The 18843-nt window shown below is 39.4% G+C and overlaps 1 protein-coding gene across 1 annotated transcript in view; it reads left to right on the top strand.

Annotated features, from left to right (window-relative positions):
- The window catches only part of LOC113112845 (fibroblast growth factor receptor 3-like), a 41863-nt gene extending 32006 nt beyond the window's left edge, over nucleotides 1-9857 (top strand). Inside the window, 10 exon segments of the mRNA XM_026278760.1 lie at nucleotides 28-173; nucleotides 271-392; nucleotides 1260-1370; nucleotides 1470-1660; nucleotides 1839-1961; nucleotides 3880-3950; nucleotides 5711-5848; nucleotides 6495-6600; nucleotides 6697-6829; nucleotides 6832-9857. Coding sequence (XP_026134545.1) covers nucleotides 28-173; nucleotides 271-392; nucleotides 1260-1370; nucleotides 1470-1660; nucleotides 1839-1961; nucleotides 3880-3950; nucleotides 5711-5848; nucleotides 6495-6600; nucleotides 6697-6829; nucleotides 6832-6893 — 1203 coding nt within the window. The 3' untranslated portion in view covers nucleotides 6894-9857.
- The last annotated feature ends 8986 nt before the right edge of the window (nucleotides 9858-18843 follow it).

Raw genomic sequence — 18843 nt, 5'->3', positions numbered from 1 at the left:
TGCTGTTTTTATTCTTTACCCAAGCAGGTGTCCTTGGAATCGAACTCTTCCATGAATTCAAACACCCCGTTGGTCCGGATCGCCCGCCTGTCATCCAGCGATGGGCCCATGCTGCCCAACGTTTCTGAGCTGGAACTGCCCTCTGACCCCAAGTGGGAGTTTCCACGTACAAAGTGAGTTACAAGCTGAAGAGAACATCAAATGACCATAATAATCAGACCAGACTTGGTATTAGTAAACAAAGTTGTGTGATTGATGATTCTGTTGCAGACTAACGCTGGGGAAACCGTTGGGAGAGGGTTGCTTTGGGCAGGTGGTGATGGCAGAAGCCATTGGGATTGACAAAGAGAAACCCAACAAACCTCTCACTGTTGCTGTCAAGATGCTCAAAGGTGAGAGTGTGTCCAGATGGTATAAATTATATTTGTTTTTTACTGCATAAGAAATCAGTCAACTGACCTAACTTAAGTTAAGAGTAAAAAAACATCACATCACACATCAACGGTAACTTTTGACGCTCTAGCGGTTAATAAACAGAACTGCTTGCGTCTTGCGGAAGAACATCGTAGCCAGAACTACTTCTCTCTGTTTATGTCTATGAAGAATCACAAAGGTACTGGGTTACTCCGCCGCGGTACCCCCGAAGCAATCTAAAATAGTCCGAATATAAACACTTATTATAGGTGCACCCTAGTGATTCAGCTAAAAACACGGTTTGGAAAATGGATTCATGGTGTACTCGCTTATTATATAAATTTTTCTACATTTTGAACACAAACAAAGTTACGGACCGCAGCTCTGATTGGTTGTTTCTTACCGGGAGCGGATGAATTTCTGCAAATGGCAATAGGACCACTGGGAGGAGCCAGAGGAGCTTGATTTTTTCACAGATTATCTGTCTCATTTTCTACTGTCAGGACATAATGACAGGTTTAACAAATATGTAAAAAATATATTTTTACAAAAGTTACCTACTGCAGCTTTAAGTAGTAAGTGTGCATAATTATAAGTAATATATAAGATAAATGTTGTTATTTTAAGATTCTATTCATCAAATAATCAATTTATCAAACAATTTCCACAAAAATATTAAGCAACAAAAAATTTTTCAACATGGATAATAATAGCATCAAATCAGCACATCAAAAGACTGGAGTAATGATGAAAAACAAATTACAAATCAGCTTTTTGCCATCAAAGGAATAAACTGCATTTTAATACTGCAATAATAATATTTTACAAAATTACTGTTTTATTAGATGACGGCACAGATAAGGACCTGTCGGACCTTGTGTCTGAAATGGAGATGATGAAGATGATTGGAAAACATAAGAACATCATCAACTTGCTAGGAGCCTGCACACAAAATGGTCAGTACACCACAGTAGACCACAGCTTTGATGTTTGGCTTGTTTTGTTTTTTTAAGTTTAAAATTTTCTAACCAAATAGTTTCTGGCTGTTCGCACAGGTCCTCTGTATGTGCTGGTGGAATATGCCTCTAAAGGAAATCTTAGGGAATACTTGCGGGCGAGAAGGCCTCCTGGGATGGACTACTCATATGACACTTGTAAAATCCCAAATGAAACTCTGACATTTAAAGATCTGGTGTCCTGTGCCTATCAGGTCGCCAGGGGTATGGAGTACCTGGCCTCAAAGAAGGTAACACATCTGCTTATCTTAGTTTGTCAACTTTTTCAAATAGAAATAATTTAAGATGCTTTACGTTTATAAATGCTGTCTATCTATGCCAGTTAATATTTTCCAGATGTGTACGTCATAGTGTCTATTTATCAGACTTGAGTATAAAAGATGGCCCTCTTTCTGTTTGTGTTGCCAGTGTATCCATAGGGATCTTGCGGCCCGGAATGTTCTGGTAACCGAGGACAACGTGATGAAGATTGCAGACTTCGGCCTGGCTAGAGATGTGCACAACATTGACTACTACAAGAAGACCACCAACGTAAGTCGACACTATTATCAATCTCAAAATACTTGAAGGATAGCGCTCTTGGGTGGCATTGGATTGAAAAACAGCGGATGCGGTCACACACTGTATTTCAAATGTCAAACCTGCAGGTGTTGAATTTTGTGTGTGTCTAGTTTAGGGACTTTTGAAGTTGCGTTTATGAGCAACTTGTCATAAATGAATGAACTGTTGATTGAGGTCTGGAGTTGGTCATAAGAATGTGTGGGTATTGGCGAGGGCTGTGCGCTATTGAGCAGATCATAGTTTACCTGGCCCACTGAACACTGTGAAATACACTATTGGGGAGTAACTAGCTAAAACTATGGGTGCTGCTAGCTACACTACATTTTTGGTAACATGACATTAGCTTAGCTGTGGGAAACAAAACTCTTATTTTCAAGCATGTAGCACTGTAACATTTTAGCAAGTTCATTCATTGTCAAGTCAAGTCTGCTTTATTGTCAATTCTTCCACATGTACAGTACATACATACAGAGAATCGAAATTTTGTAACTCTCAGACCCCCGGTGCATACAGATAACACTAACAGTAGAGCCTAAAAATCTAGAAAATATATAAAATATAAGATACAGCTATACAATAGGGGAATGTATAAGAGACATATAATAAAATTTAAAATAAAGTCAAATAAAGCAACACAAGGCACATTGTGATGAACTGGTTAAAATATGATTCACAGATTCATTGGAATCATTACCTTTTGTGTAGGTAGAACTAATTCTGTGCTCATTCCTGTGTCTTTTTTGTAGCAAAATATACATTTGATTGAAAATAGTGACTTGGCTATTTTCTGTAACATAATCTGCAAATTATAGGCAATGCTGAGTAGATTACTGGCAAGTTGTAGTCCATTACTGATTACAAATGACAGTACAAAAAAAAAAATCTTAGTAATGTGGCTAATTTAGCATAATGTACTCTGACTACTGTTTGATTTTTATTTACTTTTACATTTTTGTTCAGACTTTTGTCCAAATGAGTGATAAGGAATAGTCTTTGGATATGATGAAGACATAGTGCTTCATAGCTATATATCAGCAGCGTAGTAACTTGCATAATTATCCATATCCTACATGGCCTAACTCATTGAAAGGTGCTTTTGTCCCCAATTTTAAAAGCGTGGATCACAAATTTATTTACATAACATTTACATGGCCCATCTTATTGGGAATGTAGTCAAAACTAAATGCTATGAAAAACAGTAGGATGTGCAAGGAAGTCAATTTCAAAAGACAGAAAAAAAAACAGTAATTAGAGAGAATCAGTAAATTATGAATCATTTTCTTCCTTTGTGTGAATAATACGTTATCATTTAAATTGAATTTTTTTTTTTTACGTATAGATATTGCATGTAATCAGTTACTACCCAGCACTGATTATATGCTATAATTTAAATGATATTACTTATATACCTTCAGTCTAGTTACATTTTTGTTAATAGCATGTAGTATGCTTGCTCCTTTTTAACCTGTTAACTTGCACCTGGACGTGGGCGCACTGAACTCTCTTTGTTTGCACAGCTATCAATGTCAACTACAGTTGGCTTTACAGTAGTTTAACTACCTTAAATATGCTTAGAGTAGCTTGTAGCAAGATCAACTTAGCTTCCCCGACACTGGTACAATAGATGGAATGTGTTGAATGAAACTGTTAGGTGTTGTGACGGCGGGCTTTAGTTTTGTGGGGTGTGGTTGGTGCAGTATTTGGATATTGGATGGGGCAGTTGGAGATTAGAGGGCATTGGGGAGTGGAACGATGTTGACGTAGAAGTAAATTTGTATTAGACAGGACAGTAGGAGATTAAGCTGCAGGCCTGTTGATGTTAGTTGGGCGTCTGTATGTCTTGCTGGGTCAGCACCGCTGTTGTTCTGACTGATCTATGTTCTTTCAGGGTCGTCTGCCTGTCAAATGGATGGCACCAGAAGCACTGTTCGACCGCGTCTACACGCACCAGAGCGATGTGTGAGTTTACATTGCCATGCATACCTCTTCTTTTTTCCCCCATCACATCATGCCATCTGTTCATAAAGTTTATCAAGCAGTAAAGGAATGCAAGTGAACGCCATAAACCTGCAATGATAGCATCAAAGCTTTCCAGGAGATTGTGCCAGTGTTTCCTGCACTGGAATTCACCAGCAACACTCAGAGACATGAAAAAACAAAACATATCTGAACAAAGTTAAAAGGGATTAGATCTGTTACATAAAGCAAAGACACATCTTTCTGTTCTTATGCTGACTGCACTCGACAGTAAACATACAGCATGACTTGTGTAGTTTAATTCACAAATATAGAAATCTATAAACAGTGTGTGTGTGTGTGTGTGTGTGTGTGTGTGTGTGTGTAGTCTATCATTCAGAAATGTGGGAAAGTTATTTCTTATGTTCCAAGGATGCATTTATTTGACCAAAAATACAGTAAAAACATCAATATTGTGAAATATCATTACAATTTAAAGTAACTGTTTTCTATTATATAAAATATAATTGATTCTTGTGATGGCAAAGCTGAATTTTCAGCATCATTACTTCAGTCTGCAAGTTCAGTCTCACACGATTCTTCAGAAATCATTCTGATTTGCTGATTTAGAGCTAAAGAAAGATTTCTTACTATTACCAATGTTATTATTATCTTATTATCAATTAAAAAAAAAAGTTAATTTAATAAGTTGTGCTGAACATTTTTATGATATATTTTTTTTCGGGATTCTTTGATGAATAGACTGTTGAAAAGAACAGCATTTATTTCAAATAAAAATCTTCTGAAACATTATAAACATCTTTGCTGTCACTGTTGATCAATTTAATGCATCCTTAATAGATTGATAAAAGTGTTAATTTCTTTAAATAATAATATTATTACTGACCCCAAACTTTTGAACGGTAGTGTGTGTGTCTGTGTTTGCACAGCAGGTTTTGATTAGTATGTTAGTATACTGCACACTGTCTCTCAGTAGACCGAACACCCATTCATCAGACTCAGACTTCTACCCGGAGCTGCACTTTCCAATATGTCTAAACACTCTTTAATGACAGTTGGCCTTAGACAGCAGAAATAAAATAATGTCATTGGCCTCGGCCTGTAGGCTCTACTTATGCTATGATATATGAGCAGTGAGCCCTTCATTCACTCGATCTGCTCGTATGTGTGTGTGAGAGAGAGAGAGAGAGTTTGTGTGAGCACCACACTGATGGGCATAAATGAGATTTGACTCCGACATTAAGCTAATGAACAGATAGTGATATAATGACGAGCCAGTTATTCAGCCATCATAAGGCTTCTAACTGGCTGTGTGTGTATGTGTGTGTTTGGCTGTTGTCTCTTAGCGTGGCTAATTTGATTAGCACTGCTCAGTGGTGGTGTGGGAGGAATGGGGCCAAAACAAAAGAGCCCTGAGTTAACAGAGCAGCTTGTGATAACACTCACCCACATACACATATGTGCGCATACACACACGCACACACTCGTTCTAGTTTAATAAGACTTACGGCTTGTATCACCAACATACATTATAAGCCTCAGTAAGAACCAACAAAACTCTCTCACATCTGCCAAGTATCTACACCCCAGAAAGAGACAGGACATCCACCATATATAGTGGCCTAACAACTGCTTATAGACACTTCATTTGTCATTGAATTGGACTTATGTTTTGTACTGTACTATAAATGTGTGATTGTTTCCCTTATTTGCTCTGAACTGTGACCTCTCTTGCATCTCAGGTGGTCTTACGGAGTGTTGTTGTGGGAGATTTTCACACTGGGCGGCTCGCCATACCCAGGTATCCCAGTGGAGGAGCTCTTTAAACTGCTGAAGGAGGGTCATCGGATGGACAAACCTGCCAACTGCACTCATGAACTGTACGCTTTTGATTTTCTTTTGCTTCAGACATTTCTTATTCATCTCTTAAAATTATGCTGTAAAGTAGTGTCTGAACAGTTAAAACCAATATGGATTAGGGCAATTATTAAATCACAAAAGCTACAAGTTAATATAAATAAATATAATTTTTGAAAAAATTATGCAACCGTACAAACAAGCAAACCTGAATTTTTGAACAAAAAAAAAGCATTTTATTTTTTTGCAGAAATATTGCAATTCAATATTTGCTACTTTCAATCCATGTCCTATTTACCGTAATTTCTAGATAACAATCCATACATTCAACTTGAAGACTGTTCACATCCTCATACTCCAAATTATTTGTTTAAAAGGCAGCTAATCTGTGTAATTTGAGTAATCGATAGACAAACCCACAATACAATACAAGTAGGCTAACAGTTGTTATACAAATGCTTAAGCTAGTTGCATGTGCATATGCTCTCAGAAAAGTCAGTTCACAAGTTATTGAGTAGTAATTACGAGTTCTACGAGAACATGAGCAATTTCTCGTAATTACAATAATTCCGATTTGACGTGGTTGCACCTATGCATCCCATCCATATGAAAATGTTATTTCTGGCATGTTTTAAATGCATAGATTGTTCTGTGTTGTGATTTGTGCAGGTACATGATTATGCGGGAGTGTTGGCACGCTGTTCCTTCACAAAGACCCACGTTCAGACAGCTGGTGGAGGATCACGACAGGGTTCTTTCCATGACCTCCACTGATGTAAGAGCTCTCATGCATCCAACCAAACACCTTCACCATTATTATCCAGAAGTTGACAGTTCTAAAGTGTGTGTTTGTGTGTATTTGATCCATCAGGAGTATCTGGACCTGTCGGTGTCGTTCGAGCAGTACTCCCCAGCCTGCCCAGACTCCAACAGCACCTGTTCCTCCGGCGACGACTCTGTGTTTGCTCACGACCCTTTACCTGACGAGCCCTGCCTCCCTAAAACTCACCTCCACAGCAATGGGGTCATACGAACATGAGGACCCGGGACAGAAACGGTGGTTTGTAGGGACCTTCTGGTTCACTGCACTGAACCAGCATGTGGCGCAGTGTAGACCGGGCTCCTGGTGAAGTGTGGATCTCATGAAACGCTCAACAAGAAGCTTCAGACTTCCTACTGTTCACAGGTCTGAAGGACGGATTACTCCCCTCTCCTTCAGCTCCTTTTCTTCCAAATTATTATTCAGATTTCTGTCTTTGAAAAGAGAATTCCTATTTTTGTATTCCGTAAGTTTCATTTTTCCTTTGCGCAACACAGTCAGAAGGGTCAAACCATTCCGTGCCTACCAAAAAAACAGACAGTTTGCTGGACAGGAAACAAAAAGAATGGATTGACACTGTGTAAGAGCACAGCTCTGAGGTGACAGATAGAGTCGTCCTGTCACACATGGACAGGAAGTGTTTTTACAGCAATATCTGACTGGAGTGAGAATCAAACCCATGGCCAGTCTCTCCTCTCCACTCCTCACAAAGAACATTTTTCATCCTTTCTTAATAAGAAAAGAGAGAAAGGTCTCCTAGATGTGAGATTTGATTAGAAGGTATATAACTGTGTGCTTTGTATGTATCTTAAAGTTTTTATTGTAAATATATAGATATAAATATGTATCATATTGCAGTCGGTAGCAGTGTACTTAAAAAAAAAAAAAAAAAAAAAGGATTAACATTCTAAGAGCACTGTTGAGATCATGTAAACATTTCATCTTAAAAGAGCAAAACAAAAGTTTTATTTGAATTAACATGTATATTTGTAAAGCTATTTATAGACGTAAGGTTTTTAAGGGGTCTAAAATTCTAGTTGGGTTTTGGTATTGTAAACAAAGTTTTTTTTCTTTTCAATTTTATAAGTTATTTACCACAGAAGTGCAAGATTTCACCCAGTGGGTTGTCTTTTATTTTTGCCGGTTTTCTTCCATTTCTTAGTTTACAGTGACAAGAATGTATGAGAAACTAATTGGCGATATCGGCAGAGCAAAATTATGAAATGATGAATTCTAAACACCAAATCAGTACACCAGAAGTTGCTTTGCCCTTATCTCAGTATTTAATTTAATGATAAAAGGACCACAAGTGCTTCTGATCTGCATGAGGAAACTGCACCAGTGTGCATTTTTAACACCAGTCAGACTCACACATAATGCACTTTTCATAATCTTTGTATATTTAAAAAACATTATAATAATCTCCATATTTGGGCTTCCATGCATGAGTCATAAGCAGATCCGTTCACTACAGTTTAAAAACAAAACAGTGTTGCTTTTCTCTGATTATGAGCGCTGTGGTCTTTTCATCCAGCTCTATGATATGAAGGAGTGCTATGTGGGAAAAACCTACCATAATATATAGATAAATGGTGAAACCATACTATGAGTTTGTCGCTCTTATTTGCTCTTTTGCTAATGAATATGTATAATAATATTTTGAGCTAATCCTCCGGGTCGGTATGTTTGCAAAGTGCCAAAATCTTTCTCTCTGCTCTGAGTTTTATGTTAATGAGTACAGAACCATTATTGCTATTCAACTCTAGCGTGCATGGTTGTCAGATGAGTGTCTTTGGCCCTGCGAATCTAAGCGAAGCATTATGGGATAGCTTGGTTGTGTCTCAGGGTGTCCTCAGACAGTTGCATTCAAGCAGAAAGCCGGCAATAATATATAATGGGGTTGGGGGGGAAGGATGATTCGCTTGCTGCTAAACTACGAAAACTGTAAATTTGAAGATTTGATAGGGGTGACTGTACAGGTGCCGAATGAAGCAGTCGCTCCCTCCTCCTGCAAACCATTGAATTTTTGTACTTGTCAAGTGCCTGGAAGGGAGCTGAGGGGGTGATTATTGCAACAAACGGTTTGAATGTACGGCCACATCAATAAAAAAAACCTAAGCAGGGTGTTTCTTCGAGTGAGAAAGTAAATATGTGCAAGGCACTTTGTTCCCTTTATTCTCAGATTGGGTTCTTAAAGATACGGATGACGTTGTTCTGTGATTTCTTCTTCCAGAGGGACATCATGTTCTGTTGGATACAGTGTGTTTGTGCATTACGTGTGGAGTTGTTCGTTTACTGTTTGGTGTGGGATGGCAGGGCAAGCGATCACTCTTGCCTTCATTTTTTTGTACAACCTGTAACCTCTGGCTCACCTCCGCATCCTCCGCTCTACTACTGACAGCCCTTCTGCATTGTTTCAAACATATCGAACAATGTTGCTGGTCCTTTTCCCTCCTTGTCACAAATCCACGTTATTTATTTCCTTGTATTTATGTTTCGTTTTGTTTTTCTCTACCCGTTTGCTTTCACGACCTTCTTTTATTCAAAAGGACAGCATTCCTTCATGCTTGTGTGTTTTGGGATGGAGGAAGAGTTGAGATGCATTTAGGGGTTGAAGAAGGCCTTCTTAAATGTTTACAATGAACATCCAGACAGTTTGAAAAGGACGATGTGTTCCCCCAGCACTTTTAAAGTGCCTGGACGATGAGCAATACTTGTCTGATGTCGACACTCTTTCGTTTTACACATTTGTTCTTTTCCTCTTAAGCTCTATTTGATTGTGCCATTCAGCTCTTATTAGAATTAAGATATTAAATTAAGTTATAGATTTAAATTTGCAAATATTGTTATATGTCTAGTAGATTTTAAATAGGTGATTTTGTTTTGTTTTAATAGGGATGAAAGATTCTTTACAGTATTTTCTTACAGAAGAATTGCATTCCAGGTAGATAGCTTTCTTTACGCGGTGAGGTAGCACGTTTGCAGAATTAAAGTCGTTCAGCATCTGCATCTCTCTCTGTTTAACAAAAGAATGGAATAGTTGACTAACAGTGTTGTATGTTATTTTTCCATATCTCTGTATCTGTGGAACATTCCGTTCTGTTTTAGTTGTGCCCCTTCCGAGCTGTTAAACCTCTTTACACTCTATCAGTCTGTGCCTGACGGAATTATGCTGTCAATCAAAACCTTTTCAATAAACACAACAAAACCAGTGCTCGCGTCTCACGTTCTTTTTAAATCAATACTGGCCACACTCAGTATTTCAGTGTTATTTTGCCAATAATTATCAAGGGTGGGAGAGAATTTGATAAGGATATTTAGAATTGAAATAAAGTACATTTTGAAATTCCAGAATCCTCAGTCATAACTAATGCAGAATACACTAGTATTACAATGTACAGAATACACTGCACCAAAATCTCTGTAGCCAAAATATTTGAATGAAAAAGAAAAAACTTATTTTGCATTGCAATATGTAAGATGTTTTCTGTTGTAAAATTTGAGAGGTGACTTTACTACAAATGAAAAACAAATTACACAAATTAAATTACAAAACCTTTACTTTCAGTTTTCAGCCAAATTAAAACTTTAATTTAGGTTTTGGTCAAAAAAACTAATAAACCATAAACATATTTTTGATGCCTCATTATAGATGAAGTGCGGTCACTAATGCAAAATGAACCCTGACAGCATGATCAGGAAGAACTTATAAGTTAGCTCAAAGAAATCATAAAATGCAACTATGGACTAAGCAACAATATTAAAATAATAAATAATTTTTACATTATTTACTATTAGGAAACTTTGTTTCTCTTTCTAGTTTCCTTACTCTTCTGAGACATTTTCATCCTTGCTATATATTGAGAGAGAGATAAGTAGTGATGTCCTTCAAGGCTAGTTTATTGGTCAGTGCTCAATCATAGTCATAAAATGACGCCAGTTAACTATTTTAACCTGCACTCTCTATTTTCAAACTTATAAAGCAGAATAGTTAATTGGTGCCATTAGCAACTTAAGCTTTATTGACAGCATTATGAGTCTTGCCAAACCAACAATGCCATCACAAATTTTGTCAGTAGAGCTTAAGTTGCTAATGGCACCAATTAGCTATTCTAACTGACATTGGTATGAAAAGAGAAATGGCACAAAATCATACAAATGACATGAAAGTAGCACTGTGGTGTTTCTAGGGTGCATGACTCAGCAACTGAAAATTCATACATGAGACTATATTTAATTACTTAAAATAAAATAGTAAAATAGTGAATACTTAAAATAGTGTTCCTGTAGCTTAACTGGTAGAGCGCAAGCTAGCGCAAGGTTGGGGGTTCGATTCCCCGGGAACACATGATAGGTAAAAATGTATAGCCTGAAAGCACTGTAAGTCGCTTTGGATAAAAGCGTCTGCTAAATGCATACATTTTATTTAATTTTTAATTTTAATTTAAAATAATCACACAGAAACAGCAAGTAACAGTGCAAGAGAAGGACAGAGAAGAGAAATTGTTGTAGAATATTTTCACTCAGAAATTGCTAGTATATTTCACAAATATAAAACACAAATATATACACAAAACAGCAAGCAACATTTATACTAAAATGAAATGTTAAAGCTCTAAGACTGAAATAGTTTTTTTTTTAGGCAAAACCTACTCCAATAACATTTGCTTTACAATGTATACTGTATCATTTTGTTTCTGTTTAATTTAGTGTGTGTGTCTGTGTGTGGGGGGGGGGGGGTGGCATGTTTTTGTGACATATCAGGACACAACTCTGTATAATGACATGGGTATGACACAGGTATTACAAGGAGAGGGTGACTTATGAGGACATAACCCAGGTCCCCATTTTTCAAAACGCTTATAAATCATACAGAATGAGTTTTTTTTTTTTTTTTTTTTTAGAAAGTAAAAATGCACAAAGTTTCCTGTGAGGGTTAGGGTTAGGGTTGGTATAGGGCCATAGAATACACAGTTTGTACAGTATAAAAAACATTACGCCTATAGGCATATATGGGATGTCCCCACTTTTCGAAAAAAAAAACAATCATTGTGATTTAAAGCAATGTGATTGAATAATTAGTTATTATAATAGGAATAATGTTGTGCCACAGAGCTCTACATAATACAACAAAAAATGTTCAGCAATTTTGGACTAGTACAAACTGTCACACAAATTGCACTTATCACTATGAGTAATTGTTTGCTGGTGTCCTGCACGCTCTCCAGAGCTGTAAGACTAAATTATGTCCAGAAGGGGAACATCCTGCTTCCCCAAAGCTCTGAAGAGGCTCATTCAGTGCCTTTCCGTGTGTGTATCTGTGTGTGTGCTCGTGTGCATGGGCTTTACTTTGCAGCTCAAGTGCTCCTTTCAAAAATGTGTTTGAGAGAGCCAGGTCTAAATTGGTGATTCAGAGCTGTGTTTGCTCAGGGGGAAGCTTTGCATCCCTCATTCCTTTACACTTCTTTTTTTCATTCTTGCAGGGTTCTCTGACTCCAACAAGTCTTGATTTCTCTCATTTTCACTCCCTATATGTCATCTTTCACTGCTGTCCAGGTTGTCCCACTGTGCAGTAGTTTGGATGGTATTGCTCAGGGTTCACTGGAAATCAGTCACCTCTTCAGTCAGACTCTTCAAAATCAGATGTTCCATGGGATTTATCAGATCTGTAATCTTGCTATAGCCATCCGTACATTACAAAGAGCTTTACAAACTGTTGGTTATATTTCTGTATAATTAATTGTGCTGAAGGTAACTTCAATGAGGATATGTGTTTATGCAAAGATGCGTAATGTGTTTGGTCACGCAATGGCACTAGTGATGCTGAAGTCATCCTAAAGAGCCCTGAAGGAATGAGCTGTGCATTGCTGCAGGAAAACTTATGATCATTTCTCTGCCGACAGCATCAGTGGCATGATCTCCATCACTGAAACTCACTTAAAACAGAGAAAATTTAACAATAAATACAGAAACGTTCAGCTTATATTCAGACCAAAAAAAAGTTGATGTAAGAATTATTAGACCCTTTGGCAAATATGAGCAATAGTGGCTGTGAAAATAAATCTACATTGTTTTTCCATTTTGGTTGTTTAAAATATACACACACACACACACACACACACACACACACACAAAAATCACTCTAAATTGAAGTAAAACAATTGAAAGAGGTGGGAAAATCTCATTGTGAAATAAATGTTTTTCCCCATAACACGCTGGACACAATTATTAGCACCCCTAGAAAGTCCTATGAATAAAATATCTATGAAATGTATTACCATTCATATTTACTTTAGATTTTTAGCATCTTTTTAGTGTCTACAAACAAGAAATTGTCCAGTTATGACTTATATAAAGTATAAATATGAGTAAACTCAAAGGCCAAATTACCTGAATCATCCATCACAATGAGAAAAACCAAAGAATACTGTTCTGATAACAACAAAAGATTGCTTCACAAAATAACCTTTAAGAGAATAGATTAAGCATTGAAAATTGATTTTTAACCATCAGGGCAACAATTGAGACATTCAAATCAACTGGAGAGGACTTGTGTCTATATAATTTCATTGCATGGTGAGGGGGATAGTTAAAGTGACTAAATACTCAGCAAGGAACATAGCTGGAAAATTTTAGAAATTAGTTGAGTCTCGGGACAGAAATCCTAAAAAAATAAATATCAAAAGCACCTACATCACCACAAGTTGTTTGGGAGGGTTTTAAGAAAAAAATCCTCTGCTCTCATTCAAAAACCAACTCCAGCATATTCAGTTGCCAGACACTACTTGAATCAGGTTCAATGGTCAGATGAAAATAAAAAAAGAGGTTTTTGCCAACATGAGATGGATTTAAAGGATGCAGGGGTAAAAAAAACAAAAAACAAAGGTACCCATGACCACAGTTCAATATACCACTGGATTTTAAATGTTGTGGGTATATTTTTCTGCCAGATGTCCTGGACATCTTGTTCAGACACATGGCATCATGGATTCTATCAAATACCAACAGACTGCCAACTAACTTTCACGCTGTCAGTCTCTGTTTCCCTTGGTGTCCACTAGTGAGATCACTTCTCCTTAGGCACTATAATTCCTCTAGTCTGGTCCTGTCTTCACAGTAATTGCACTCCAGTTAATTGCACCAGATGCAGGCGATCTATTGTCATTATTCTCCTTATAAATACCTGTCTTTCCCTGTTGTTTGTATGGAGTCCTTACCCTTCGATGTGTCAGTCTTCTCGTTCCCCGAGATTCCTCCATTCTCACATTCTGAGTTCCCATTCTGTTTCCTTCCCTTTCCTGTTCCCTTTCCTGTTCCCTTCCTTGTTTTGTTATTTTGTTTGTTTGGACTGCATTCTGGTTTTGACCCTGGCTTGTCTGATGATGAATTTGGATAATCCCAATAAACATACCTGCGATTGGATCTCTCGTCTCCCTGTGTTTTCACTGGTCATCGAATCATTACAGAAGGACTCCATCCAAGAGGATCCAGCGGTATGTCTAACCATAGTTCCTTCCCAGTCACCGAGCGGGTGAGGAATGTGTTTGAGGGTACCCGCCTGGTAGTGTTCCGTGGAACCAGGGGAGGTCGCTCAGGAGGGAGTAGTCAAGAGGAGGTCCGGCAGCGATCTCCACTGTGCCCTCCTGTTGACCCGGGGTTCGGATGGGAGCTGCCGTTTCCCCATTGTGGACAGAGAGGGGAGAGGAGGCGGTGCCAAACCAGCGCCACGAGGCAGGATGGACGCCAGCACAGCGCCACAGCACAAAGTGGGCACCAGTCCAGGGCCACGGTGCAAGATGGCTCCAGCTCAGCGCCAACGCCCAAGATGGCCGCAGAGACATTTTTGGATTATTTCTCCATGCTGTCAAAGATCCTAGAGATTCCCAAAACTGTTCACGTCACGTCTGCTGAGCCAGCACCACATTATAAGATGGCCACCAACCCAGCGCCGCTGCGCAACATGGCCGTCAGCCTGGAGCCACTGCAGAGGATGGCAGTTACAGTGGGTTTTCTTGAGTTGAGTCTGGTTCCCGTTGACCCTCCAGAGTTGAGTCAGATTCCTGTTGACCTTCCAGAGTCGAGTCAGGTGCCCGTTGACTTTCCAGAGTTGGGTCAGGTTCCGGTTGACCCTCAAGAGTCGAGTCAGGTGTTCATGGACCCTCCAGAGTCAGGGTTAGTCACCGTCGACCTTCCAGAGTCAGGGTTAGTTACCGTTGACCTTCCAGAGTCTTCATTTGTTCATTCTGGTCAGTGTTTACATCCCTCCGCAAGCGCATGTGAGCTCAGCTTTACAGAAACTTGCTGATCAGATAACAGACACAGAACAACACCCGGACTCTGTTTTAATCATTCTTGGGGACTTTAACAAAGCCAATCTCTCCCGTGAACTGCCAAAATACAGACAGCATGTTACATGTCCCACCAGAGACAGTAATATATTGGATCACTGTTACACCACAATAAAGGATGCATATCACTCTGTTCCACGAGCAGCTTTGGGACGTTCTGATCACTGTCTGGTTCATCTTATACCGTCCTACAAGCAAAAACTTAAATCTGCTAAACCTGTAGTAAGGACTGTGAAGAGATGGACCAGCGAAACAGAGCAGGATTTACAATCTTGTTTTGACCTCACTGATTGGAGTGTTTTTGAAGCTGCTACCACCGATCTGGACGAACTCACAGAGACTGTAACATCCTATATTAGTTTCTGTGAGGATATATGCATTCCTACCAGGACTTATTTAACATTCAACAATGATAAGCCATGGTTTACAGTAAAACTCATCTTCGTCAGGTCAAAGAGGATGCCTACAGAAATGGGGACAGGGTCTTGTACAATCAGGCCAGGAACACACTGAACAAAGAGATCATAGCGGCTAAAAAGACCTACGCTAAAAAGTTGGAAGACCAGTTTACTTCCAACGACTCAACTTCAGTGTGGAGAGGTCTAAGAGCCACCACGAACTACAAGACACCATCCCCTTGCACTGAGGCTAATCAGCGACTTGCTAACGACCTGAATGAGTTTTATTGCAGATTTGAAACCCCATCACCCATTCTGACCATCTCCCTACACAACCATTAACACATCCTGCAATCCCACCCTCCACACCTCCTGCTCTTCAAATCTGTGAAGATGATGTGCGCCAGGTCTTCAAGAAGAACAAAAGAAGAAAAGCACCAGGCCCAGATGGTGTTACACCAGCCTGTCTGAAAATCTGTGCTGACCAGCTGGCCCCCATCTTTTCACAGATCTTCAACAGATCCCTGGAGTTGTGTGAAGTGCTTCCTGCTTCAAACACTCCACCATCATCCCCATCCCAAAGAAACCCAAGATAGCAGAACTTAACGACTACAGACCTGTGGCTCTAACGTCTGTCGTCATGAAGTCATTTGAAAAACTGGTTCTGGCTTATCTGAAGGACATCACTGGACCCTTACTGGACCCCCTCCAGTTTGCTTACCGAGCAAACAGGTCCGTGGATGATGCAATCAACATGGGATTGCACTTCATCCTGCAACATCTGGACAAAACAGGGACTTATGTGAGGATGCTGTTTGTGGACTTTAGTTCGGCTTTCAACACCATCATCCCAACAACCCTCCAGACCAAACTGACCCAGCTCTCTGTTCCTAGCTCTATCTGTCAGTGGATCACCAGCTTTCTGACAGATAGGCAACAGTTAGTGAGACTGGGGAAATTCACATCAAACAGCTGCTCCACCAACACTGGTGCCCCTCAGGGATGTGTTCTCTCCCCTCTGCTCTTCTCCCTGTACACCAATGACTGCACCTCTAAAGACCCCTTTGTCAAGCTCCTAAATTTTGCAGACGACACTACAGTCATCGGCCTCATCCAGGACGGTGATGAGTCTGCTTACAGACAAGAGGTTGAGCAGCTGGCTGTCTGGTGCAGTCTTAACAACCTGGAGCTAAACACGCTCAAAACAGTGGAGATGATCGTGGACTTTAGGAGAAACACACCTGCACTTTCCCCACTCACCATCATGAACAGCACTGTTACTGCAGTGGAGTCATTCAGATTCCTGGGAACCACTATTTCTCAGGACCTGAAGTGGGACAATTACATTGACTCCATTGTTAAAAAGGCCCAGCAAAGGTTGTATTTCCTTCGCCAGCTGAGGAAGTTTAACCTGCCACAGGAGCTGTTGAAACAGTTCTACTCAGCCGTCATTGAGTCTGTCCTCTGTACTTCAATAACTGTCTGGTTTGGTTCAGCAACAAAATCAGACATTAGAAGACTACAGAGAGCTGTTCGGACTGCCAAAAGGATTATTGGTGCTCCCCTGCCCACCCTTCAAGAACTGTATACATCCAGAATGAGGAAAAGGGCTCAGAAAATCACTCTGGATCCCTCACATCCAAGTCACCCCATCTTTGAACTTTTGCCATCTGGCCTCAGAGCCGCAAACACCAGAACAGCAAGGCACAAGAACAGTTTCTTCCCCCAGGCAATCTACCTCATGAACAGTTAAATGTTCCCTACTTATGCTTATAAACGTGCAATATCCTTATATTTATTTGTTAACCCTCCATCCTAGAACATTCCTGCATCTCACTCAATCCTATTCCATTATCATTTATAGCACAATTGTTTATACACTTATTTATTTGTCAATTTGTAAATCTCTCTTTTTTTTTCTGTGTGTTGTTGTCTCTGTGTACTGGAAGCTTATGTCACTAAAACAAATTCCTTGTATGAGTAAGCATACTTGGCAATAAAGCTCTTTCTGATTCTGATTCTGATCTTTCCCATCTTACCGTACATCTTCCCCATCTTAACGCTAATTAGATTTGTTTCCCTAAATTGTGAAGCCCTAAACGGTAGTTTCATGGCAAGAACAACAACTGTTTCGCACTGCATCTGGCCCAGGCGGCAAGGAAGTCGACCGGAAGTTGAAGTCGGCCGCTTGCTGCCATGTTGTAGCAGAACTTCACTTGCGTTAGCATTCCCATTGACTCCCATTCATTTTGGCGTCACTTTGACAGCGAATAACTTTACATCTGAGGCGTTTAAAGACTCCGTTTGTCCATTATTTATTTCTAAAGATACACAACAATGTATAAAGGGCTCCATTATCTTCTATGTTACATTATGGCCCCGTAGAAACAGTTTTTGTAAAAAATAGGCTAACGATTGCGTCATAACCACTCCACTCTCTGTCGCATTACCGTACAGACAGGAGGAGATACTCGCAGACAATTAACTTAATATGGCGTACTGGCGTTACATTTTAAAATACTATACAAAATAATTAATCAGAATACTTACTCCTGCTCCCTCACGCCAAAGAACTCCCCGCTCAATATCGCCGTCTCTGCAAGATTAACGATGGCTGTTTGCACGCACAGCTATTAGAAGATTTACATCTGTCAGACAGGTTGCTGACGTCGTCAAGCTTCATTTGAGTCTGCGCGTCAGAAACGGAAGTGCTAAAAAACGCTAAAAATGGGCTTCAATTGTCTCAGCTGAGTTCCAATGGGGTCACACTCACACCATTACTGAATTCTGTCATAACTTTTAAGCTTAACCATTTTCTCATGCCTACAGTAACATTACCTACAAAGTCCTTTAAAAATGAACTAGTTTGGACTGTGCTCCTATTTTTTTAAGTGCTTTTAAGTAATGCATAAAACCCACTAAAGTGCATCAGATGAAGATGAGTTTTGTGTAGATCAGATTGTCATTAGCATCTGATTTGAAAAAATCTTTACAATGATTCCATTTCACAACTGCTCACACAACAATGGTGTTCAAAATCCAACATGGTGTATGGCTCACAGGCCTCAGAATATTACTAATGCAAAAGCTATGTGTTTGTACAAGCTGATGATAGGCCACAAGATAACTGTGGGCACCTGGTACCCCACGCTGCGGCTGTCACTGTGACTTCATCCCTCACTGCTTTATATGTGGTATACAAAGCAAACACAAAAAGGACCCGATGACTCACATGCATTTCAGGGTATGCAAGTACACCTCAGGGTCCTTGTAATCAGAGAACCATAATATACTGTGTGTCGTCTTCAGAATTAAAGGGGTCATATTATGAGAATACACTAACTTTCAGACCACAAAACTTTCAAAAGGCCATCTTTTGCTGCAGAAACCTACTTGTTGGGTTTCTGAAATCACAAAGGCTTTGCAAAGACAATAATGGAGAAATGTAGAAT

The sequence above is a fragment of the Carassius auratus genome, chromosome 13 (genome assembly GCF_003368295.1).
Source record: "Carassius auratus strain Wakin chromosome 13, ASM336829v1, whole genome shotgun sequence".
Classification (NCBI taxonomy): Eukaryota; Metazoa; Chordata; class Actinopteri; order Cypriniformes; family Cyprinidae; genus Carassius; species Carassius auratus.
This window is presented reverse-complemented; position numbering and strand designations above follow the sequence as displayed.